The sequence below is a fragment of the Rattus rattus genome, chromosome 3, assembly GCF_011064425.1.
Source record: "Rattus rattus isolate New Zealand chromosome 3, Rrattus_CSIRO_v1, whole genome shotgun sequence".
NCBI classification, from domain to species: domain Eukaryota; kingdom Metazoa; phylum Chordata; class Mammalia; order Rodentia; family Muridae; genus Rattus; species Rattus rattus.
The window spans coordinates 100785314-100811618 of NC_046156.1; the positions used below are offsets into that span (position 1 = coordinate 100785314).

Consider the following 26305-nt stretch of genomic DNA (forward strand, 5'->3'; position numbering starts at 1 on the left):
CTGCCTGCTACACGCCCTGGACGCGCTGGAAGTGGTCTAGTACCCTGGGTTCCAGCTCCATGGCGGGACCGCGCGGCGTACTTGGCCATCCTCCTGGTCCAGCCCTGCCACTGGGAGGGCCCCGCAGGCGCCGCGCAGAGTTCCCGGCCCTTCCCATTCGGCTCTGGAGGAGCCTGCAAAGACTGGCTTTGCATACTCGCCGAGTGAACTGTCGGAACTCTAAAGCCTGCAACCTGCATGCTACAAGGACCCCCGGGATGGCCACCCGCGGGCGCAGGACAGCCAAGTACTCCAGCTTCCAGTCGATACTCACACAGTCGCCCAGACTGCTGCTGTTGCTCCTGTCACTGGTAAGCCGCGTCTCCACACAGGATGCAGCCTCTGGCGCTGCATTTCTATCCCTGGGTCTCTCCGGGACTTCGGGGGTCCCTACCGAGGAAGCTATAGTGGTGGCGAACCGCGGGCTCCGTGTGCCCTTCGGTCGCGAAGTCTGGCTGGATCCGTTGCGTGACTTGGTGCTGCAGGTGCAGCCAGGAGACCGCTGCACAGTGGCCGTGCTAGACAACGACGCGCTGGCCCAGCGGCCGGGCCGCTTGAGTCCCAAGCGTTTTGCGTGCGACTACGGCCCGGGTGAGGTGCGTTACTCGCACCTGGGTGCTCGCAGCCCTTCCCGCGACCGCGTCCGGCTGCAGCTGCGCTACGATGCTCCGGGAGGGGCCATAGTCTTGCCATTGGCACTAGAGGTGGAAGTGGTTTTCACCCAGCTGGAGGTTGTGACTCGGAATTTACCTCTGGTCGTGGAAGAACTGCTAGGGACCAGTAATGCCCTGGATGCTCGGAGCTTAGAGTTCGCCTACCAGCCTGAGACCGAGGAGTGCCGCGTGGGCATCTTGTCAGGTTTGAGCGCTTTGCCTCGTTATGGAGAACTCCTGCACTACCCACAGGTCCCGGGAGGGACCGGAGAGAGAGGGTCCTCCGAGACCCCTTTGATGGACTGCAAAGCATTCCAGGAGCTGGGAGTGCGCTATCGTCACACAGCCCTGAGTCACTCACCTAACAGGGACTGGCTGCCTATGGTGGTGGAGCTACATTCAAGAGGGGCTCCAGTGGGCACCCCGGCTTTAAAACGTGAGCACTTCCAGGTGCTTGTGAGGATCCGGGGAGGTGCGGAGAACACTGCGCCCAAGCCCAGTTTCGTGGCCATGATGATGATGGAGGTAGACCAGTTTGTACTGACTGCTCTCACTCCAGACATGCTGGCAGCAGAGGATGCTGAATCCAACCCGGACCTTTTGATTTTCAACCTCACCTCTGCCTTCCAGCCTGGGCAAGGCTACTTGGTGAGCACTGATGACAGAAGCCTGCCTCTGTCCTCCTTTACACAGCGGGATTTGCGCCTGCTGAAGATTGCCTACCAGCCTCCCTCTGAAGACTCCGATCAGGAGCGCCTCTTTGAGCTAGAGCTGGAGGTAGTGGACCCTGAAGGAGCGGCCTCAGACCCTTTCGCCTTCATGGTGGTGGTGAAACCCATGAATACACTGGCTCCAGTGGTCACACGAAACACTGGCCTCATTCTCTATGAGGGTCAGTATCGGCCACTCACGGGTCCTGTAGGCAGTGGACCCCAGAACTTGGTCATCAGTGATGAAGATGACCTAGAAGCTGTGAGACTGGAGGTGGTGGCCGGGCTCCGGCATGGTCACCTTGTTATTCTGGGTTCTCCCAGTAGTGACCCTGCTCCCAAGACCTTCACAGTGGCTGAGCTGGCCGCTGGCCAGGTCGTCTACCAGCATGATGACAGAGACGGTTCACTGTGTGACAACTTGGTGCTGCGCATGTCAGATGGAGGAGGCAGGCACCAGGTCCAGTTCCTGTTCCCTATCACTCTGGTGCCTGTGGATGACCAGCCACCTGTCCTGAACGCCAACACTGGGTTGACAGTGGCAGAGGGTGACACCGTGCCAATCCCGCCCTTGACTCTGAGTGCAACTGATATGGACTCGGATGACTCTCAGCTGCTTTTTGTACTGGAGCCACCCTTCTCAAGCTCAGGGCGCCTGCTTCTCCGCCAAACTCATGCTCCCCAGGAAGAGCAGGGTCTGTGGCACAAACAAGGGTCCTTTTATGAGCGAACGGTGACAGAGTGGCGGCAACAGGATATAACGGAGGGGAAGCTCTTCTACAGGCACTTGGGGCCCCACAGCCCTGGGCCAGTGATGGACCAGTTCCTGTTTAGAGTCCAAGACAATCAAGACCCCCCTAATCAGTCTGGGATCCAGAGGTTTGTAATACGCATCCATCCCGTGGACCGTCTCCCTCCAGAACTGGGCAGTGGTTGTCCCCTTCGGATGGTGGTACAGGAATCCCAGCTCACACCACTGAGGAAAAGGTGGCTGCACTACACTGACCTAGACACAGACGACCGAGAGCTCCACTACACAGTGACCCAGCCCCCTACGGACACAGATGAGAACCACTCCCCGGCTCCGCTGGGGACTCTGGTCTTCACTGATAATCCCTCAGTTGTGGTGACCCATTTTACCCAAGCCCAGGTCAACCATCATAAAATTGCTTACAGGCCCCCAGGGCAGGAGCTAGGAGTAGCAGCCCGAGTGGCTCAGTTCCAGTTCCAAGTAGAGGATCGAGCTGGGAATGTGGCTCCAGGCACCTTCACCCTCTACCTGCAGCCTGTGGATAACCAGCCCCCCGAGATTGTCAACACGGGCTTCGCTGTTGAGGAGAAGGGCCACCACGTCCTTCGTGAGACTGAGCTGCATGTGAGTGACGTTGACACGGATGTGGCCCACATCTCGTTCACTCTCACACAGGCCCCCAAACATGGCCACTTGCAAATATCTGGACGGCCACTACATGTAGGAGGACAGTTCCGTTTAGAGGACATAAAGCAGGGCAGAATTTCCTATCTGAATAGCGGGGATGAATCTTTGACTGACAGCTGCTCCCTGGAGGTCAGCGACAGACACCATGTGGTGCCAATCACTCTCAGAGTGAACGTTCGGCCAGTGGACCGTGAAGGTGCTATGTCAGTCCTTCCTGCTGGTACTCTGGAGTCCTATCTAGATGTTTTAGAGAATGGGGCTACCGAAGTCACTGCCAACATCATTAAGGGGACCTATCGGGATACCGATGATTTGATGTTGACTTTCCTGTTGGAAGGTCCGCCCTTATATGGGGAGATCCTGGTCCATGGAGCTCCAGCCGAGCAGTTCACCCAGAGAGACATCCTGGAGGGCTCTGTTGTCTATGCTCATACCAGTGGTGAGATTGGCCTGTTGCCCAAAGCAGACTCTTTTAACCTGAGTCTGTCAGCTATGTCTCAAGAATGGAGAATTGGTAGCAGTGTTATCCAAGGCGTTACTGTGTGGGTGACCATCCTCCCCGTGGACAGCCAAGCCCCTGAAATTTCTGTTGGTGAGCAGTTTGTGGTGCTGGAAGGTGACAAGAGTTTGATAAGCCTGACCCACCTAAGTGCTGAGGACTCGGACTCCCTCATGGATGACCTCTTGTGCACAATAGTCATTCAGCCAACCTCAGGCTATGTAGAGAACATTTCTCCAGCACCAGGCTCAGAAAAATCAAGGGCTGGGATTGCCATAAGTGCCTTCACGCTGAAGGATCTCAGGCAAGGACACATTAACTACGTCCAGAGCGTCCACAGAGGGGTGGAGCCTGTGGAAGACCGCTTTATATTCCGTTGTTCTGACGGCATTAACTTTTCTGAGAGACAGATTTTCCCCATTGTAATCATTCCTACCAACGATGAGCAGCCAGAAATGTTCATGAGGGAATTCATGGTGATGGAAGGCATGAGTCTGGTGGTCGACACGCCCATCCTCAACGCTGCCGATGCCGACATTCCCCGGGATGATTTAACGTTCACCATTACCCGGTTTCCGACTCATGGTCATATCATGAACCAGCTGATCAATGGTACAGTGTTGGTTGAAAGCTTCACCTTGGACCAGATTATAGAGAGTTCCAGCATTATTTATGAGCATGATGACTCTGAGACACAAGAGGATAGTTTTGTGATTAAGCTGACAGATGGCAAGCACTCTGTGGAGAAGATGGCCCTCATCGTGGTCATCCCTGTTGATGACGAGACGCCCAGAATGGCCATCAATAACGGGCTAGAAATAGAAATTGGGGAAACCAAAGTTATCAACAACAAAGTCCTAGCGGCAACCGATTTAGACTCTGATGACAAATCACTGGTTTATATTATTCGGTATGGACCAGGACATGGCTTGTTACAGAGACGGAAGCCTCTAGGTGTCTTTGAAAATATCACGCTAGGCATGAACTTTACCCAGGATGAAGTGGACAGGAACTTAATTCAATATGTCCACTTTGGGCAAGAGGGCATTCGAGACCTAATTAAATTCGATGTGACAGATGGGACGAATGCTCTCATAGACCGCTACTTCTACGTGTCTATTGGAAGTGTTGACATTGTCTTCCCTGATGTGGTAAGTAAGGGCGTGTCCTTGAAAGAAGGTGGCAAGGTCACTCTGACAACCGACCTGCTAAGCACAAGCGACCTGAACAGTCCTGATGAGAACTTAGTTTTCACCATTACCAGGGCTCCCATGAGAGGTCACCTGGAGTGCACGGACCGAAGAGGATTGTCCATCACTTCTTTCACTCAGCTCCAGCTGGCTGGCAACAAAATCTACTACATACACACAGCTGAGGATGAGGTCAAAATGGACAGTTTCGAGTTTCAAGTCACCGACGGCCGGAACCCTGTCTTCCGAACTTTCCGGATCTCAATCAGCGACGTAGACAACAAAAAGCCAGTGGTCACCATCCACAACTTGGTGGTCAGTGAAAGTGAAAGTAAGCTTATCACCCCCTTTGAACTCACTGTGGAAGACAGAGATACCCCCGACAGGCTCCTAAAATTCATCGTCACCCAGGTCCCTGTTCATGGTCACCTCCTCTTCAACAACACCAGATCTGTCATGGTTTTCACCAAGCAAGACTTGAATGAAAACTTAATCAGCTACAAACACGATGGCACAGAATCCACGGAAGACAGCTTCTCCTTCACGGTGACTGACGGCACCCACTCGGACTTCTATGTTTTTCCTGATACAGTGTTTGAGACTAGGAGACCTCAAGTGATGAAAATCCGGGTGTTACCTGTTGACAACCGTGTCCCCCAAATTGTAGTGAACAAAGGAGCTTCTACACTTCGGACTCTGCCCACTGGCCATTTGGGGTTCATGATCACAAGCAAAATATTGAAAGTGCAGGACAGAGACAGCCTGCATTTTTCTCTCAGGTTCATTGTGACAGAAGCCCCCCAACATGGCTACCTTCTCAACCTGGGCCAAGGAAACCACAGTGTCACGCAGTTTACCCAAGGTATGTTCGACTTCTCCTCCTCACAGCCAAAGCCCTGATAGGCTCCATTTCTTGAGAATGAGCGAGTCCCTAAGCCCTAGAAGGGAGCATCGGGATTGAGCTAAGGAGACAGGGAAGAGAGGAGAGGGAGAGAGGAAGAGGGGAGGAGAGCATACAGGTAGCCACTGTCCTGGGAAACACCACCATGTCACTGCCTGTTCTAAGCGCCTTTGTCAGAGGGAATAGGAAGTTACTGTTACTGCAGCAAGATGAGGCAAGGTGTGAATTTGGTCGTTTGTCACAGAGGCTGACTTTCTATTGCTGCTTCATGTCACCAAGGCTCCTGCCATCCTCCATTTGGTACACTGCACCTCGTTCTTGGAACATTTCAGTGCCTTAAAAAGAGATTTGCGGTATACATCACCTGGTTGTCCTTTATCAATATACACTCAAACACATTACCTCTAAATTCTAAATTACCTTTTTATTTTTAAAGACCGGGTTGATACTTGCTGCGACTACTGGGAATTTTGTAACTAACAGACAATATTCATTTATATTTATTTGAGACTTTAAAAATATTTCCTACTGGTTCATGACTCAGTCAGACAGCTGTCCAAAGACACAAGAGATAAATAAACCTGTGGAGAGTTATTAGAGTTATATCTCACGTAACAGGGCACAGCACAAGGGTGTACTCAAATGGCGAGCACACAATTAATGATGTGCAAGGAAACTATGTATCCATTCATTGGCTAGCTTGTCATCCATCTCATTAAGCTAAGAAAATATGAAAAGATGATTGATCGTCGAAGGGGGGAATTATTTCATTATTCTATTGACTTTATTATTGCTTACTATTAGTTATTATTTTTCCTTAATTTTATATCTGCTATTATGTTATTTTGTTTTTATTATTGTATACCAATAACTATATAACAACTATTTTTTTGATTCATTGTTTCTAATTCGGTTTTTCTTCAGAGCCTTTTCTGCACCGTCCTAAGCAAAGTGTCAGACATCCCTTGCCCTAAGCACTTGAGCCCCTTGGTTCCTGAGGCCCTTGGGGCAGCAGGCTCTGAGGAGGTCAGGAACCTAGGGGCCTGTGACCTCTGCTGGGCAGCTCAGAGAGGAAAGGGAGAAGCCTTTCTGCAGCTAGTTGGGAAGTTAGGGCTCTGTTCTCAGACCCTGCTACTTTCATTACAAAGGGATTTGTGTTGCTTTCAGGAAAATCTCAGCATCAGAATGGAAACTGGATCTCCTGTGTGGGCTCTGGGGTGGAAGTGGAGTGTAACCCCAGGACATCCCAGCGGGGGTGTTCTTTTCTTGCTACAATGTTCTGCTCTTAGACAACAAACACTTTAATAGACTCCGTTGTTGTGTTGGCTGATCTACTTCTCTGTTTGATGCTGGCAAACAGCTTCACACTCCAGCCTCTGATTCTTGGCTGAGAGCCTGCATATATCTCGGGCCTGCAGGGACAGGAAAACCCCAGAGCGAGTGGAGTTTTTTGTAGACGCTTCTAGCAGAGACTGGCTTGTTCTCCTGGAGAAGACCAGAGAACTTAGAGGGTAGAAATCCTTCCATCTCATCCCTCCTTTGACCCCCAGAGTATTTTTACAGGGATTTTGTTGTTGTTGTTGTTGTTGTTGTAAAAAAAAAAATAGAAGATACGCGAATGAATTCTTTTAAATTCTACAAGTAAAATTCAATAGTTCCAAAAGACCACCATATTTTTCCTTATATATTGAATCCTTAAAGTATGCTATTTTTATTGTAGGCATTTTGTTTGTTTGCACAATTACCACAAATAAGTTTTATTATCCTTATAATTGTAGTTATGTTTTGTGGTTTAAAAAAACAATTTAAAAAATTATATTTTAAAGGAACTTACCATATTTTAACACAAATTCAGACTTTAAGGAGGAATGCTTGCTACTCAGTCGCACAGCACTCCTTTGAACAAGTTGAGGCTAGAGTCTGGTTCCTAGCAGTTATTTATGGAGATTAGATAAGTCGGTAAAGATGGCTGCTTCACAGCTGGCTAGCCTCCTGGAGGGGAAAGGAGGACATTGGGCAGGGCACTGCGCATGTGCAGTCTGGGGACTGCGCATGTGCAGTCTGTTTTTTATTTTGCTTTATCAGGAAGGCATAAGAGAAACTGTTTTGATGTAGTTAAACATTTTTAACAAAAGTTGCTACAGAGTCTACTCCTAAATTGATTCACTAAATGGCCCTTGGGAGACATTTTTGTTTCGAAGACTTACGAAACCTCATTGTCAGGAGAGGTTCACAAGCAGAACTAGTCAGATTAGAGAATTTATTTGCTTCAAACTCTGCCCTTTGTCCATGTGTCTCCACTTACACCATCACCCCCTGTTCCCAGGTTTGAGGCCTTGTCTCAACAATATAAACTTTCTTTTTTCTCTACAATGAGTACATAATGGGGCTGGTGAGGTGGCTCAGCAGGTAAGAGCGTCTGATGCTCTGGCAAAGGACCCAGGTTCAGTTCCAGCACTCACGCGGCAGTTTATAACCACCTGGAACTCCAGCTTCAGGGGATCTGATGCCCTCTTCTGGCCTCTTTAGGTATCAGGCAAGCTTGCAGCGTTCTTAGGCACATGGGGACAAAGCACTCCTATACTTAAACTAAAAACAAATAAATAATAAACACATACCAATATTTTTGTTGAATACTTGGGTAAGCAAATTATTTGTGTTTATATTTGTCAAGCAAAAATCCAGGAAGCCACAAGTCTCCCCGACCCTGTTTGCACCGACTTTGTTTACTAGGGATATTTGCTTAATATAGGAACTAGAGCGATCATAAGAAACTCTAATTCCTAGATTACTGTTAGAACATTTCAGCTACTGTACCCCCTTTTACTTAAGGAAGGTAGCGTTTATGAACATTTACAGTGTTTCTGTTTTCAGAGGTGCATGTAGCATAACAACGTGGTCATCAGGAGTCTGCTTTTGAAATCACGAATTCATGTTAACAGAGTTATAGGGAAAGTGAAGAGTTTTGAAGCGCTATTTATTTCAATGAAATCCTCTCTTACCGTGTTTTTGTTTTTTTAAAGAAGACATTAGCACATGTTATATAAGAGAAGTTTATTTTATTTTATATAGTTTGATTTTATTTTTATTGTACGGATGTTTTATCTGCATGTATGTCTGTTTGCCACGTGTGCCCGACCCCTATGGAGACCAGAAGGGGTCATCAGCTCCTCTGGAATAGGGGTTACCTGGAGGCTGTGAGCCACTGTGCGGGTGCTGGGAATGCAGCCTGGGTTCTCTTTAGGAGCAGCCAGTGCTCTTTAACTGCTGAGCCATCCCTCCAGCCTCTGAGCTTTATTTTTAATTAATTAAAATTTTTTGTTTAGATGTATTTTATGTGTATGTGCTATGCCTGCATGTATGGCACCCACATGCATGCAGTACCCAAGGAGACCAGAAGAGAGCGTTAGATCATCTGTTACTGAGAGTTAAGATGGCTGTGGGTGTGGGGAACTGAACCACGGTCCTCAGCAAGAACAGCCAGTGCTCTTAGCCAAAGCCATCTCTACACCCACTTCTTAGCACCACTACCACCATCACCACCACCACCACCATCACCACCACCACCACCATCACCACCACCACCTCCACCACCACCATCACCACCACCACCACCACCACCACCACCACCACCTCCACCACCACCTCCACCACCATCACCACCACCACCACCATCACCACCACCTCCACCACCACCTCCACCACCATTACCACCTCCACCACCATCACCACCACCATCACCACCACCATCATCATTGTCTCCAAGCAGTGCCTTTAGAGTTTCAAACAAAATTTAAGAGCAGGTGAGAAGATTAGAAAAGAGTTTGTCATGGCTGGTACAATACCGATGTGTAAAAAGCAGAGTTCTGGTCATTCGTTATTGATAAACAATAGATCATAAGTTGAGATTTTAGATTAGAATTAACAGGCCAAGCAAGAGCTGTGTAGGGACCGTACAGGGGCTTTGTGGAGGCAGTGCATGGGGCTATGCAGGGGGCTGTGCAGGGGTGGTGCCTCCTGACTTTTAGAGACTCACTCCAGGTTCAAGTAGAGATGCTGGTGAGTGGATGAGAATACTTCAGGGGTGCAATGCATGTGGACTTGGTCTATGAACTAAAAAGCAGGTTTCCCAATCGCCAGGAATGTCTAAAAGTGTATCCTCTTTCAGAGCTGTGAGGCAGGATGAAGTTCACATCACAGCTCCTAAGATTCAGAAGTCTAAATGCCAACTCTAATCGCTCTGCTTATCGAGATGATGTTCTCATGTCCTTTTTGTTTATAACCCCTGTGAACTACTCCATAGCACAAACCTAATAGAGCCTTCAGAAATTAGAAAAACCATCAACACGAAGGAGACACATAAATATCGTACTCCTTGATGACAGTGTTCTTAGCTACATTCTACGCTTGTGAATCCTTAAAAACTCACTGACTGACCCAGATCAAAGACAGATCTATTTTAAGTATCACAGGACAGAGTGGTATTTGTTTCATTAAATTGTATGTGCGGCAGCATTAAAGAGAGGAGCTGATAAAATGTAGGCGTTTTAAAATTTGAGTATAGGTAACGTTAATAGACCTATGCACATGAGTCTGGTGGACTTGGAAGCAGTGAAAGGCAGGGTGCCATTAGTTGCTAAAGCCTCTACCATGCACTAGGTTTAAAAGCAGTCGACTGCATTGCAACAGTTAAGAAAAAAGCACTACCAGGGCAAAGAAAACATCTGCACTTTGCTTTGGCTTCCTGCAAAACTCACTCTGCAAGGGAGGCGAAGCATGTGATTTCGAGAGGTCCAGGAAATCTGCCCTGCCTCAAAATATCTTCCTCTCCACCTGTCATGGAGCCTGACATACCGTATTTAATAGCCACTCCTTTGGTAGGAAGGGGGCATCACCTTGCTATTATTATAATCTGAGTCTGGCCCTCTATCTGTGCGCAGGATCAGATTTCTATGGGACAGCTGATAGTAAGGGGTGTACAGATACAGAACAAAGCATCATGTCTCCCTCCCGAAAGGAGGTCTAAACATGGTTTTTGGAAACACAATAGCCAATAGGATTTATTGTAAATACAAGCCATCAGGTTTGCTACAGTAATTAATCACTTTGCCCTTTGGTTGTGTTTTAGCTGACATTGACGACATGAAAATATGCTATGTCTTGAGAGAGAGAGCAAATGCCACGAGTGATGTGTTCCATTTCATAGTGGAAGATGATGGTAAGTTTCCCACTCTCGGGGTGGCCTTTTTTATCCATTGATTTATTTCGGTTGCTCTTTGCCAACATTGCTACAAGGAATCTTCCTCAGGTGTTACATTGTGTTCATGTGATTTTTGTGAAGAGTGGATTCTGTGTCTGATTAAAAAAGATCTAGTCATTTCAATCTGATAGAATCCCACTCTTTAATGATTATAGGTAAATGTTTTATCATTTCTGTTTTGTGACTTATGTGTGAGAGAGAGAAGGGTGGGGTATGAACAGGCTTCCTCTGCTCAGTTCAGATTTCTGCTGGAATGCAGTCCTGCTCCCATCCCAGCCTGTGCCTGTCCTGGAAACATGTAGCTGCTTCTGGATTGAATATAAAGATTTTATTTTCGTCATGTGTCCTCATGGAAAGTTCCAGAATCTCACCATGTATTTGTTGTACAATCAAGACACAGAGTTCCAAGAAAGAAAGCGAGATGCTAGATAGAGCTCACTTAGATCTGAATCTGTTTCCTTATGACAACTTTTAAAATAGGACATACTGTTTGGTCATCTACATCCTTCCCATTCTCCATATCCACAGTGCATTAAATGCCCTTGTTTAAAATATTGCTGGATTCAACATGGCCAGGTGTAAGTGATGTCTATTCCATGCATGGCAGAGAAGCAAAAGGAGTTGACCAATCATGTCACGGTTACCTGATTCTGCCTCAGATCCTGGGCTTAATATAGCTAACATCTGTGTTTGAAAGGAACCAAACCATAGTTTAGCAACTGACATACCGGCAAAGGAATCTCAGTAAGGAACAAAGTCCTAAGAAAGAAGCCAACCGATAAACTAAAAACATTGTACTTACTGACTCCTGCTGCTCCAGTGAAAAATTCTGCCAAAGGAAACTGCAAAATCATACATGCAGTGATCAAATGTCAATTTCAGGCAAAAAAAAAGTTCATCATCAGAATGAGCAAACAAGACTCATTAACAAAAAAAGGTTCCTTCTTAAAATTACAAAAAACATTAAATACATTCATGGTTTGCAGCTAGAGAGAAGACTCAGCAGGTAAGAGCACTACCTGCCCTTGCAGGGACCCAGGTTGGGTTCCCAGCACCTACATAATAGCTCACAGCCACGTGTAACTCCAGTTCCAGGAGATCCAATGCCCGCCTTCTTCTGACCTTGAGCACTGCACACTTGGGGCATGCATGCATAAATACATACATACATACATACATACATACATACATACATGCAAGCAAAGCACTCATGCACACAAAATAAAAATAAATTCTTTAAAAAAAAGCACAGCCTTTACTTTTTACGATTTATTTATTTTATGTCTGTGAGAACACTGTTGTTCTCTTCAGACACACCAGAAGAGGACATCGGATCCCATTACAGATGGTTGTGGACCACCATGTGGTTGCTGGGAATTGAACTCAGGACCTCTGGAAGAGCAGTCAGTGCTCTTAACCACTGAGCCATCTCTCTAGCCCTGGCCTTTACATTTAAATATGTCTCCACACAATTATGTACACAGCCATATTATTCTACTAGTCCATACATCTTCAGCTAGGTGGGACAGAAGCATCATGTTAAAACTCAGGTCCATATTCAAACTTTGGAGAGCATTGTAATGTCTACCATATCTCAAGTAGGGATGCCTGGCTGAAGAGGTAAGGCTTCTGTATTGGCTGCTGGAGATGTGAATCCTTATGCTTATGGAAGCGGGAATGAAATCATTCCGGGGGGTTCCTTTTGAGCTTCAGTTTCATATGGGCAGAATACTCTAGAGAGATCCTTCTGTGTTGTCCCAGCCACAAACATAGCCTGTTATTGAGCAGAATGTACATGAACCTCCCTGATATAAGAATAGTTCCTTTTGACACTGTAAGCAGGAATCTTAAAAAAATTAAAATAAAATAAAAAAGCCCTATGTGTATCGTAGAATTGACTCCACCAGACATTTTAATGGGGGGAGGGTGTATTACCTTGCAAATAGTCTAACACTTGGATGAGGTAACACACAAGGGACAGTAATGTTTTTATGTCTCAATGGGACATAAAAAGTATTAGCTATAGAGACCCTTTGCTTTATGTAGAGAGGGTGGCGTACATTGTTGGGTCTTCTGCAATGTTCCAGTATCTCACATCTGAGGCAGCTATCAGACAGCACTGCCTGGGGCACTGCCTGAGGGTATGAACTTTCAAGGTTCAAGTCTCCTTCCAACCCACTGAAGTCACCTCCTTCAAACCCACCTGCCTATTTTCAGGGTGATGGCCAGCTGAGGAAAGTCTCTGGTCAAACATACTCCTCCGGGCTTTAAAAATACAATAGAATTTCATGTCCAGGATCAGGAAGGGGAGAAGAAATGGTTTGAAAGCAGAAGCCTTAAACCTCTTGCTTCAGATTTAACTGCGTGCGGTTGGGACCAGGCTGATCACAGGATTCTCTTGTTACGACAACTTGGTCACGAGTGGGTGACCATTCCCCATTCAAGGAATGGTTGCTTGCATTTGAGATTTGGAGTACTTTGATGTTAATTACCAAGTGATGGGAGGAAAGATTAGTTAGAAATGGATAGTGGTGGGTTTTACCTTATGAGACCCCTACTGTGTTAGAGCTTGACCCAATAACCCAGTTCAGAGTTCTTTACATTTCTTAAAGAAACACTGTCAGAAAAAAAAATAAGATGAGCAGTTTTCAGAATATTATATAAACAAGTCCACAAACTAAAACTTAAGAAGCAATGAACGTTTGCTCCATGATATGCTGTAGAACACACATGGAGTCCTTGGGTCTCAGAGATCTCCCAACTAGCCACATCCCTCTGAGTTTAGTACAATAGCAACAGCAAAAATATCATCCCTGTTTGGTAAGTAAGGGAACTGAGTCATGGAAACGGGTAACTCACCTCTTCACGTTGCTCAAGTAGATGAATGGAGGAGGAACTGAATCTCAAGCTCTTACCCCAGACGGTGAGAACCCATGGCGTCCCCACTGCTCCTAGTAGGTAGAAGTGAGCAGAGACTCCCGGCCTCTGTGCTAGTAGTAAGTGGAGTCGGAACACTGTCTGCCTGTGGAAGATATGGAAAGCACAGGGTCTTCTAGATTGTTAGTTTTTATTCCAAAATATTTCAGATGCCCTATGGTGCTCAACTGTGTAGTCCTTTCCCGTTGCCATGGTTTGATTCTTGATACTGCAAGGTCCTCTACATAAAAGTGGTCTGGGGACCTTCGTAAATTTCCCTCCAAAGAACTACTCTAGCTCTTCAGGTATGCCCCACCCTCACCCCTAAGGACTTAACCTCCCCCTCCCCCCCAGTGCTAGCTCGAATGCCATTTCCTCTCCAGAGGAAAATGTTCCTGCACCTCAGTGAGGCAGCTAGCCATGCTCTTGGCACTCAAATCCCTAACCTTACTTACAGCAGTGATGTCCGACTGGGACAAGTAGCTCAGGATGTAGGTTAAGACTTCATCACTCCAGAAGGAATGCTTTTGCCTCAAGACAGCCTTTTTTTGCCTCAGGACCTGCTCAGACCAGAACATGTGGTACATAGAGAACAGATGTTAAAATGGATGAAGCCACAGGTGAAGGAACAGCCCTTCATTTTTATGCAAGAATCGATTAAGCAGTACCCCAAGAGAAGCTTCTGTAGCCCATGGAACCTTGGCATTCCGTGAGAACGTTCTCCTATCCTAGTTTTAATTTAGATCCCCACGGCACCAACATGGATTCCTGGCTAAGCCTCCACATTTATAAGCGCAGGGAACCAACTGCTGTGAAGAGTGACTTCAGATGGGGTGTATTTAAGATAGGAAGAACATAGATAGTTTAGAGAGTTCCTGTTACTATCCTTAAAGAGTTATTTTAAAGGGGGAAAAAAGGTATTTTAGAATATTGTGTAAACAACTTAAAATGTAAGGAGAAATAAGCATTTTCTGCATTACTGAAAATTTAAAGTCAGAGCATAATTTTGAGCAAGTTCTTTTCTGGTTTTGTCACCCCAATTTTTATTTTGAGGGGATACGAGACAGTGGCCAAAGAAATAGAACGTTGTCTTCATATAAAGCATGCACACGACTGATCAGCATGGTGTTGGGTTTGTTGTTGTTATTGTTATTTTTTATTTTTTCGTTATTCTTTGTTTTAAGTCTCAAGATCTCAGGCTCTGATCCAAGATGGTTGTGGGAAAGACTGGGGAACTCTGGGGAAGGGTCAGAATCATGGCCTCCTACATGCTTTGCAAAGGTTCCACCACTGAATGGCATCTCGCTAGGATCTTTTTTGATGAGCCTGAGACTAGCTTACATGGTTCCGTGGCTTGAGCCGTGTAAGAGGAGTATTCTTTACGAAACTGGTTTGGCTTTGTTACTTCCTCCTCCAACTTCTCTGATGTCCGGGGCATGCGGTGCAGCTCGGCTCCACCCGCCATTCCTGGCGTTGGAACTGGACAGCAGACATATTAATCTGTGTTGGCTTCTACAGTGCGCCTGGTCCACAGCCAGATCATTTTCTGTTGTTGCTGCTGCTGTCTTTGAATATGCTTTCTGGTGGCCGAATTCTCAACCGCCCAGATCTTTAATTCATGAGCCACGGAAAGATATAAATAGCACCTTGAGATAGGAGAGGAAGTCACACGGTCATTTCTGTCTACAAGACGTCAGTTAAGGTCAAGGCTTTCAAGTTGTCATTCAACATCTGACGAATTAAATACTCAGATACCAAGGGGTCATGGGAACCTCGTCACTCTGGACACGCGAGCAAGAGTTTTGACTTGAAGCTGGCTGTCACATAAGGCTGGAGGCAAAGTAATTAACGATGATTAGCTTGAATTTAAAGTAATGACTGACAAATGCAAATAGGTACAAAGTGTAGAGGGGAAATAGGGATTATGAGTAGACGCCTGAAAAGATCAGCCCGCCATTGAACTGAGAGGAAAAGAAAGCGTGGTGGACAGTAAAGCCAGTCGCTAACGGCAGGAGAAGCAAAGGAGGGGTGGGAGAGCCAGAGCCTTAGCCACAGGACTGAAGCAATGCCAGACACTGATAAAAAAAAATGCTTTAAACGTGGACACAACACACGCTCCGCTGGAGGACAGATCTTTGGGAGGGCATGGGCTACTGTGGCTAATGTTTGTAGGCCCTTCTTTATTCGTTGGGCACCTCAGAATAGTCCAAGTCATCAGATGTCTCTCTCTGCTGTGCGCTGCTCGAGGCTTGGCTCTAAAAGCATCCCCGCTCAGCAGCCGTGAAAGAAGTCACTCTTCTTGTACAGAAGTGCAATTCAAATTTTATCAGCCATTTTTACATTCATCCCCAAAGTCCATGCCATATTAATATACACTTGGCTTTATTACTGATAACATTTTAGTTAAATCAGGGAACCTTTGGCGGAGATTGAATCCCTGTAGAGACTTAACATGAATCCATAGTTACACCCAAAAGAAATAATATTGCCCTTTAAACGCTAAGTAAATCTTTGTTTCACAGGTCATCAAGATACCATAATGTCAAACCAAGTCTTTATCTGTAGTACATGTTCTTGTTTTTTAAAGATTTATTTATTTATTTATTTTATGTATATGAGTACACTGTAGCTAGCGTCTTCAGACACACCAGATCCCATTACAGATGGCTGTGAGCCACCATGTGGTTGCTGGGAATTGAACTCAAGATCTCTGGAAGAGCAGTCAGTGCTCTTAACCACTGAGCCATCTTTCCAGCCCTTGTACATGTTCTAAAGCTCAGTGCTGCCTTGTACATTTGTCCTGTGTGGCTGAGACAAAAGGGAGGCCGCTTTTCCATTGTCAGGTTCACGTCTGTAATTAGTATTACTCTGTATTCTGTAGAGCCAAAGAAATGTAACCAAGAAATTAAGTGTGGTACGGGAGAAACGCCCCAGTGTCTGTGGGCAAACTTGTTTACGATAAAGAGAGTGTTCATTCATTCATTTATTTATTTATTGAGTTAGTCAACAAATGCTTTTGCCATTCCCAGGATGTTTCGGGTGTTTACTGGGTGTTGGAAAACAACGATAAATATGGAAATATAGTATAAATATATACATATAAACACGTATGTTGACAGTCTTTGACCTCAGATCTATCCCAAGGGTAAAGCAATAGACAGAACATTCGGGAGTTTATGAGGTAGAAATGCAACTCAGAGAAGGTTTCTTTGCAAGGAGATGCTTACACTTAGGCTTCAGATGAAGTGAAGCTACTGAAGGAAGAAGAGGGAGAAAGAGAAGCCTGGGTAGAAGTCTGGAGTCTGGTGTTTCGGTCAGCAGAAAATTGTCAGCATGCCTGAGCTCAAAGACAAGCCATGGCGGGTGGGGAGATAAGAGGGGAGGGGGGAGAAGAAAGAGGGGAAGAGAGGGAGAGAGGAGAGAGAGGGAGAGAGGCAGAGAGGGAGGGAGAGAGGGAGGTGGAGAGGGAAGAGAGGGAGGAGGGGAGAGGGAGGAGCTATTTCTCTGTCAAGCCGGACCACAGACCACGGTGCACAGCCTGTGTGTTCAGCGTGTTAGGTATGCTCACTTTAACACAAGGGAGTAAGTAGTATGTTCCAATTTGCACTTTGAAGGCAGGTCTCCGAGCTGCAGAGAATTGATACAAGAGCAGTAGTGAGCCTGGTAGGCTGAGGCAGTAAGACTCATGTGGCCTGCAGTTGAGAGGGCCAGGCATGCTGGTGTACACCTTTAATTCTAGCAGTTGGGAAACGGGGGCAAATGCATCTCTGGGTTTGAGGTCAGCTTGATCTACACAGTGAGTTCTGGGATAGCCAGGGCTACAGAGTAAGATCCTATCTCAGAACAAGACAGAGAAGACAGCTTTTCCACAGTTTTGAGTCTAAGTGCACAGCCTCTTAGTGGGTCCTTGTGGAGAAGGAAGGAGTTGAGATGTGAGCAGAATTCAGGCTTCATAGCCCATGGAGAATGGCAGTGCAGGGAGAGACTGGAGGCCCTGATACAGAGATGGGATGAAGGCCAGGTGATCCCACTTACTATGCGGAGTCTCTTTAAGTGTGGGTTCAGGGAGGCTAGCCTTTCATCCTGCTCCTTTGCTCTGTCTCGCCTCCGTCTCTTCGAAGTGGGAGTTGTAACCAATGCTGCCCGGGAACCTCTGCATCTCTGGAGACCTGACTCTGAGCCAAGCATCCCAGCTTGGCTGGTCTCAGTTGCAGTTGTAAAGTGGGGGTTAGAATAGTGAGCAGCTAGCGAGGCTCTTTTGAAGACGGCGGCAGAGCAGAATGAGCTGAAAGTTTGCCGTTTGTTTGTTTGAGTTCCGGGGAGAGACTGTACAGGGAGATGCTACTGTGTAGCTGTGGTCCCTTCTCAGAGGCCTTGGGGGCTTCTGCCTTCTTTCTCTCTTCCCCACTACCTTCTCCCCTTTCTCGGTAGCTATGCTTTTGTTTGTTGAAGGAGGACTTATGTACCCCACACTCACTTAAACTCCTGGTCCGGCTGCCTCAGTCTCTGGAGCATGTGGCCACCCAGAATGGCTCCTGTTCTTAAGTTCCTATATGAGCCTCTTTGCTTCTGGATTTTCCTTGTTTCCTTCTCTTTTTTTCTTCCCTTCTGCCTTTCCCATGGCAACCGTCAGTACAGTTTGACTGACAGGTTTTGACTGACAGGTGGGGAATCTACAGACATGGCGATTAGAAAGGCACTGAATTTCTCTTCAATGCGTACTGAAAGTTAACGCTTTAAAAGCACTCTGCAGGTTGTCAGTGGCTTAACTAAGACTGTGGTGAGGAATTTCCCCCGTTTGAGTAACAGATACATGAAATTCCCATCTCCTGAGCTCAGGTTGCATGGTTTCTCCTTTCCTGCACATGGGAATATACATTTTATAGGACTGAAGGTTAAAGAAGGAAACTTGACTTTGCTAAAACTGGAACTCCTAAAGCAGCTGTATTTTGCAAATATCCAGTAATAGGAAATTTATAGGGAAATTTCTGGAACCAAGGCTGAAAACGCTGAGAACATTCTGTATTTATTCAGGTGTTCAGACCACCTAAATGAGCTTCATGTGTATACATACATGTGTATTCACATATAAATCATGTAAATGTGCTACATATATATACATACATGTGTATTCACATATAAATCACCTAAATGAGCTTCATGTGTATACATACATGTGTATTCACATATAAATCACGTAAATGTGCTACATGTATATACATACATGTGTATTCACATATAAATCACCTAAATGAGCTTCATGTACATACATACATATGTATTCACATATAAATCACCTGAATTGCTACATGTATGTAGATACACATGTAAATACACACATATAAACCACCTATTTGTTCTGCACATATATATATATTCCTATGTATATACACACACACATTAGCTAATTGTGCTTCTTCTATATACACACATATTAACACACGTACAAACCACCTCATTGTGCCTTGTGTACATATATACATACACACAAAAATTACCTGGTTGTGCTTCATGTATACATACTGTGTATACACAAACACACACATAGAGAGAGGCCAGTGTGGTCACTGTAGTGACAGACATTAGTGAATATTATAAAGAAAAAGCCACTTGAACCAATGTACCATTGAGGATATTAATAAGCATAAACAGTGAGAAGGACATAGCCTGTGACATTTTCTTCTAAGGTTATTGAAAAGTGAGTGCCCTGTGTGTTTGGATGTCCTTAGCGCATTCCTTCAAAGTCCAAATGTTGCCTCTGGAATGACTTATAATATTTTAATTAACACTGAAATCTTTATTTTCTTGAGAGATTAGAAGAAAACTTCCTAGCATTTAAACTCTTGTAATCCTGAGGGTTTGTAAGTAAAGGCTAGTTACTAACTGAATTCTACTTATGACTACATTGATAAAGTTTTCACCTTCTAAGTGAGAAGGCCATGTGTCTCTGAAATCCCAGTGAGGTCAAAGGGACATACTTAATCCTCATTGCACATCAGGAAAAATAAGATTTACTGAGCTTGAACTTGGTGAAAATAGGACGAATATGTAAGACAAGTGCATCTGAGGAAAGCATCCTTGCTTTTGTCTTTGCACACTTGCAGACTGGTTTCTTGTTGTCGCTGTGTTTGTTGTTGTTGTTGTTGTTGTTGTTGTTGTTGTTGTTGGAGACAGGGTTTGGTGTGTGCAGCTATCTCAGTAGACCAGGCTGACTTTGACTCTTCCTGTGAGCTGGGATTAAAGGTGTACACTACCATGGCCTGACCTTGACTGATTTCTCAAAGTTTATTTCCTTAGGGATAAAATATTTATGTAGAGAAGAAAAAAATCTTCATCATTGACATTCGGGTTTTGAACAGATACTGTAAATTTACTAAAATTATTAATTGATCAGTTTGTCTCTGACTTTGATGATTTTGATGATGATGATGATAAAAACACTTGCTAAGTGGCAGCCTATTAGCAGCCCTCTAATGTTAAGGAAACTGAATTATACCTTCAGTTGATTTACATTTAGAATCCTAACAGTGTTGCCAGGAGAACTCTCCAGAATGAATTATTCAGTTATAGGTAATTACCATCTAATAGAAAGCATAGACCAGTTTTAGCATCATTCAAACAAAGAAGCTAAAAGAGGTTGAGAGATAATTACACAGCTATGTTTAGTTTTTAATTTTAAGTAGTCCTTTGTTCTCCATGTTAAGTTTGATCTAAGCTTGGAAAATGACCCCCTCCATGCTGTCTTGGGTGAAGGAAGCCGGGCCACAGTTCTCTGTGTCCCGCGCTGGTGACATCCTCCAGACTGAGGGCAGAGGTACCTGCTCTTCACTTCTGAGCTGGATTCTTGAGTGGAGAATGTCATCCTGTCATCTTGGTACTGCCACCTGCTCCATCTCACTCAGCTCAGGCAGGGGTGGATGTTGGGCACACTGACGAGTATTTCACAGAGTGTCCTGAGAACCACTTCAGAAACTGAACAGGAAGCCGTGAGACTGCTCGGAGGGCTTTAGAAGTACACAAGGCAGGAGAGAGCCATTTTGGTTTTCATAGTTCTCTTCCCTTTGTGCAGAAATGGCTGAAAACCAAGGCCATTGCCTTGTGGGTATAAGACATGTAAAACTGCATTTAGGAAACTGTTTTCTCAAACCTTTTCTTGCTGTCTGGACTTCAAAGTCATTTTTGTGTACCATTCATATCCACGCAGTTCCTGATCTAGACAGTTTTACCTCCCTTTTGGATTTCTGAGGAGCTGCATTTCCGTGGCTACTGTTCCCATTATGAATATTTTGAGCTTTTAGTAACCCAGCAGATATAAACCGCTTCAAATAATGCCGGGTACAAGGTGCTTGTCTGGATGTTCCCGAGTTCCTGCTATAGTGCAGGGCGGTGTTTGTGCAGGTGACAGAGTTTTATCTCAAATTTCACTGATAGCTCTTCCGTCCCTAACAGGTGCTTAGTTTATTTACTAAATACTTCTCCAGTAAATGCACACACGTCTTCTAATAGATCTCTTTCCATGTTGCTGTCCCTCTGTCCCAGAAATAAGACCTGGCCTCTAGGGTTTCTAAAGATACCCATGTCAGATTTTAAATATTTAGGAAAAATATTTTCTCCCTTTGCTGTTGGGCAATTTTCTATACTTTTTTATTATATTTATATACATATACATATATACATTCCTTTTATTTTATGTGTATGGCTGTTTTGTGTGCATGAAGGTCTGTGCACCGTGCATATGGCCAGAGTTGGGCACCAGGTCCTCTGGTTCTCTGGAAGAGCAGCCAGTGTGCCTAACCACTGAGCCACCCTCCCTGCTTTCACATTACATCTCCAATGGACCATTTGGTAGGCAAAGTGTAAATTCCAGACTCTTCCCCTTGGTGAACAAATCTATGGGCCAGTTCCAACTAAGCAGGAAGATTGCTGGCTGGGGATATACACTGCAGTGAGCTCACAGCACTGGGCCGTGCTTCCTTCCTGTATGTTCTGTATGGTATGCAGCCCAGCCTGCAGGCCTCCATATTCACTCCCTCCTGGTCCTCAGGAAGGCATTACATCCCTCAGAGATGCCATCGCTGCATTTGCAGATATACACTATTCCAGAATGCTCGTTCATGTAACGATATACTCACATAATCATTTACGTCATTATGCCAGTTGTAAGATGGATACCTATATAAATGCATATGTATATATATACGTATGCTCACTAAAAGTTGTAATACATAGTTCTGTTATAATGTATAAGATAGTTATATTATATGTACATTATAGCATATATATACATAATAATATGACTGTTAAAATGCTAGGAGCATATTGCTTGCAAGTTCACCTCAAATTATACTAATAATTTTAAAGTCATTTATTTTGAGGTGTCCTTTTGTTGAAAGCACCTTTTGTAAGTTAAAGAACACCCTCCCTGTGCCAAACCTTTCCTTTTCCTTTTCTTCTGACTTCGCCCTCACAGTGGTGTCATTAAGTGGCCAGTGGTCTCAAGGGGTAAGAAACTGCTTTTACTGACAATGATCTACCTTGTCATGGTGCCAGGCCCAGTCTCAGCTCTCCTAAGCAGTTACATCCACACTGTTTCTAACTCACAAGCTAGGAGAGGTTTTCATACAGCCAGTATCTGTATCTATGGATGAAGTCAATGAAGGAACTCACTAAGCATGGCTGGTGGATTGGAAGTGTGGATGGTGGTAAGCCACCATGTGGGTGCTGGGGATTGAACCCAGGTCCTCTGGAAGACTCCTACTCACTGCTGAGCCATCGCTCCAGCCCCACCTCTCCATGAACTTATATGTTATGTCAGGCTGTCTCAAGAACTTCTCCTCTTACTTGTATATATATGGGAAAAAGAATTTGCTGCTCAAAGCCTTGGCATTTGCAGGTGCTGCGGCTCCTTTAAGTTGATTGTTATGGTCACATATTATATACACAAGCACATGTGTATATTCCAGACAGCACCAAGAACAGGACGAGCTTATAGCCTCATCTTAGTGACCAAACCGAGACAGTGAGCAGCCCCTTCCCTACCTTTACCCCAGACCACTCTGCACACGGTACAAGTAAACATCTATGGGAAAAATTAGAGCAAGCGATGGTCGAGTGACACGGGGTGTCTATTCATGGAGCTCAGTCAAAGGTCGCATTGGCAGAGATGAAGCAGACCAGCAAAGCCTCTTGAAGCTGGGATTTCCTAAGCAAACAAGGCCCCTAGATAATGTTATGGAGCAGAAGTGTCCGAGAGTAAACTCCTTTTAAGTTGTCCACTTGTGTGAGTTTCGGTTGATCTTGAATTGATCGTACAGCCATTATATTAATATATGTATGATCATGATGAAGACTGTGTATGAGACAAGCTTTGATATTGCAGATGGCTGGGTCCTACCACATCTGGTCCCTCCTCAAGGGTCATGTGGTCACTTTGACTCTTTCTAACATTTTAATCATTTATTCTGTTAGCTATAGCTAATAAACTCACATCTGGCCATTTCTCTGTGATATACGTTGTATAGCATGCCTGCCATTTTAAAGAGTGGTATTTGAGGAGAATTCTGTCAGCCTACACCTATAGGTCAGGTGCCCATGCCCCACACTTTAGGGAAAAGCATCGTTCTGTGCACAGGCATTGTACAGTCCCAACACAGACCTTTTGTGTCTTTCTACTCATCCTTCTCACACATCCACTCCATGGCCGCTACAAGAATCCTATCAGGTATCTCACTTCCTGTCATTCCAACACACCTGGGTGTACAGTTACACACCTGTGCACAGGGCGGACGGACATACCATTGTCGAGGCTGTTAAAGCTGATCCCTAGGTGGTATTCAAGAAGGGGCTAGGGAGTAACTGAATTTCAATGACCCCAGAGTCATTGAGAAAACTTTCAGATTAAAAACACCTTGGTCTTCATCTTGATAACTATGAATATTTTCCCTGGAAAGATCCCCATTTTACCACTGAAAGATTACTAGAGTGCACTGTATCAATGGGATTCACTGGGAGTGTTCTTTTTACAAAAATATGCATATTCATTATAGGAAGATAACAAATATAAAGCTAAAATTAGAAATGTACATTAACATAATCTTTATAACCAGGCAAAAATTGCAATAACATTAAGCTATGTTTTCCCCCCCAGAGAGCATGCATTTTTACCTAAGGAATCCCCGTGTAATATATTCTGTCCTAAAGCTGAACTTTCTAATTTCTTGGTACTTTTGGACATTTTTCTAGATCAATAACTATAGTGTGTGTGTGTGTGTGTGTGCGTGCCTGCATGTGTATGTGTGTGTGTGGTGTGGTTGTTGTTGTTGTTGTCATTTATATGATATATGTGTGTGGTGTGCAGGTGAGGTATGCTCGTGAGTGTGTGAACACCTGTACCTGCTCACACACATGCAAAAGCCAGAGAAGGGTGCCTTCTCTCTACCTTACTCCTCTAAGACAGAGACTCACACTGACCTGGGAACTGCCCTTCTGCTTATGTTGCTTGGGTAGTGATCTCCTGGGATCTGACTGTCTGTGCACTGTGCACCCACCCCAAGGCTGGCGTGACAGGCATGCACACCCTTGCTTTTTAATCTGCGTTTGAGGGATTCAAATGCTGGTTTTCATGCTTGCACAGCCAGCATTGCCACCACTGAGCCTTCTCCTGGGTCCCCTGAGGACGTTTTCAACAATAGGCCCTCATTTTACTAATCGGTTACATTGCACAAGCTATTTAACCAACTGCAAACATGTTAAAGAAGCCTGCATTTACATAAGAGTGCTTAAACACGGTCACTAATTATCCTGACTAATTATGGCACCCTGCTCTACAGGTGAATGATACTTCGAAACCACTCAAGTCTGTTCTGTCTCCTGTTAGTAACAGGTAGAGTTCTGCTGCGTTCTTGTTTATCAGAGTTGATAAGAACAAGACCCCCCTGCCATTCCTTCTCCCTATTATTAATAGAAAGAAAGAACAGTTTATAATGGTCTTTTGACCTTGGAATTCCTGGCATGCTTATTCTGAGCGTCTACCAGCTCTGAAGCCATTTCATATCCTCCTGTGATAAGTCCCATGTAAACAGTGTTTCTCCAGTATGTGCTAATGGCTCTTACTCTGCTGGGTTTGATTTCTTTTACTGTAAAATACCACACTGAAAATATTTCTTTTTAAGAGATAATTCTCAGACAGGATTAGTGGGCTTGCCATCCCAGCACCTGGGAGGTTGGAGCAGGAGGATCAGGAGTTCAAGGTCACGTTCAGATACTTATGGAGTTCAAGGGCTATGTAAGATTGTGTCAGAGAGAGGGAAGGAAAGAAGATGAAGGGAAGAGGGAGAGGGAGGGAGAAAGAATTCTGTAATACTAAATACATGGCGTGTCTCCAGTCTTGAGCATGAACACAGTTGCAAGGGAGGCAGGGCGGAGAGAGACGGGTGCTTCACTTCCAACATGGCCAGCTCTTCATCCTAACGGTGGAGCTGACCAGTTTCTAGAACATCTCTCAATAGTTCTCATTATCTGCATTGAATATAAAAGGAAATTGAAACTCAGAGGGTTAAAACAAAATGTTCAGGGTACAGGGGTAACCCAGAAGTAAAGCAGGTGCTGCCATATGCAAGGATTGGATTCGATCCTTAGACATCTGCCCCCCCCCAAAAAAAAACCCAGACTTTATTTATTTCTTATTGTCATAACATGCTATGACAAATGGAGGGACTTCAAACAACATGAAGGTCAGAAGTCCACAAGGGGTCTGACTGCACCAGAGTCAAAGCGGATGCACATCTGTCCACCCGAAAGCCCTATAGGAGAATCCATATTAAAAGGGGAAATTATCGAGGCTGGAGAAATGGCTCAGTGGTTAGGGGCACTTGCTGTTCTCGAGGACCCAGGTTTGGCTCCCATCTCTAACGTCAAATAGCTCAGGGCCATCTGTAACTCCAGTTCCACGGGAACTGATACCCTCTTCTGACACCCCCAGGTATTGTGCCCATGTGGTACACATGCACACTAACAGACACCAACACATACACACAAATAAAACCAAAATAAATCTTTTTTAAAAGTAAAAAGACCCATATTCCTCAAAGCAATCCAAATATTCAATACATTTACACTCAGTGTCCTAGTGTCAATATAGGGGAGAACCCACGTTTTAAAAATACTTCTAAACTCATAAAATTTACACAGAGCCTGAGAAGATTAAGTGTCCGATATAATCGCGTACAGAGGAACAGAGCCAAGAGCCTCACACACCCCGATTGTCTTGATGCTGCTGTGAGGAGGGGTGGCGAGGGGCTGGCAGACTACAAGACCCTCTGAGCAGGCGATGGGGCAGCTAACTGAAGCCACGATCCCAAGGCTGGGGCACTGTTACAAACCATTCATCAGACAAGGGTGTGACGACTCCATGGCAGAAGTCAGATCTCTGCCCTCCCCAGCTCCCACGGTCTGCTTACATTCCTTAGCTCACAGCTCCGTTCTCCACCTTTGGATTTCCCTATAACTCCCTGCCTCCAGTCTGTGCCTTTAAAACACCTCTGTTGGGTTTCTCTAGATAATCCAGGACTCAACAAATATGGCCGCCTGATTAGCATCCGCATGCAATTCCATCTACAGCCTTGACCCTCTTGTCATGTAAAATTACAATTTCACACACTTTAGGGATTTGAACAGGGATTTCCAGGAGAGCCATTATTT

General features: G+C 45.1%; 1 protein-coding gene across 1 annotated transcript in view; it reads left to right on the plus strand.

Annotated features, from left to right (window-relative positions):
- Nucleotides 1-257: 257 nt before the first annotated feature.
- The window catches only part of Frem2 (FRAS1 related extracellular matrix 2), a 139750-nt gene continuing 113702 nt past the window's right edge, over nt 258-26305 (plus strand). Inside the window, exons 1-2 of the mRNA XM_032898423.1 lie at nt 258-5391; nt 10559-10648. Of these exons, the coding sequence (XP_032754314.1) occupies nt 258-5391; nt 10559-10648 (5224 nt within the window). The remainder of the gene's footprint in view (nt 5392-10558; nt 10649-26305) is intronic.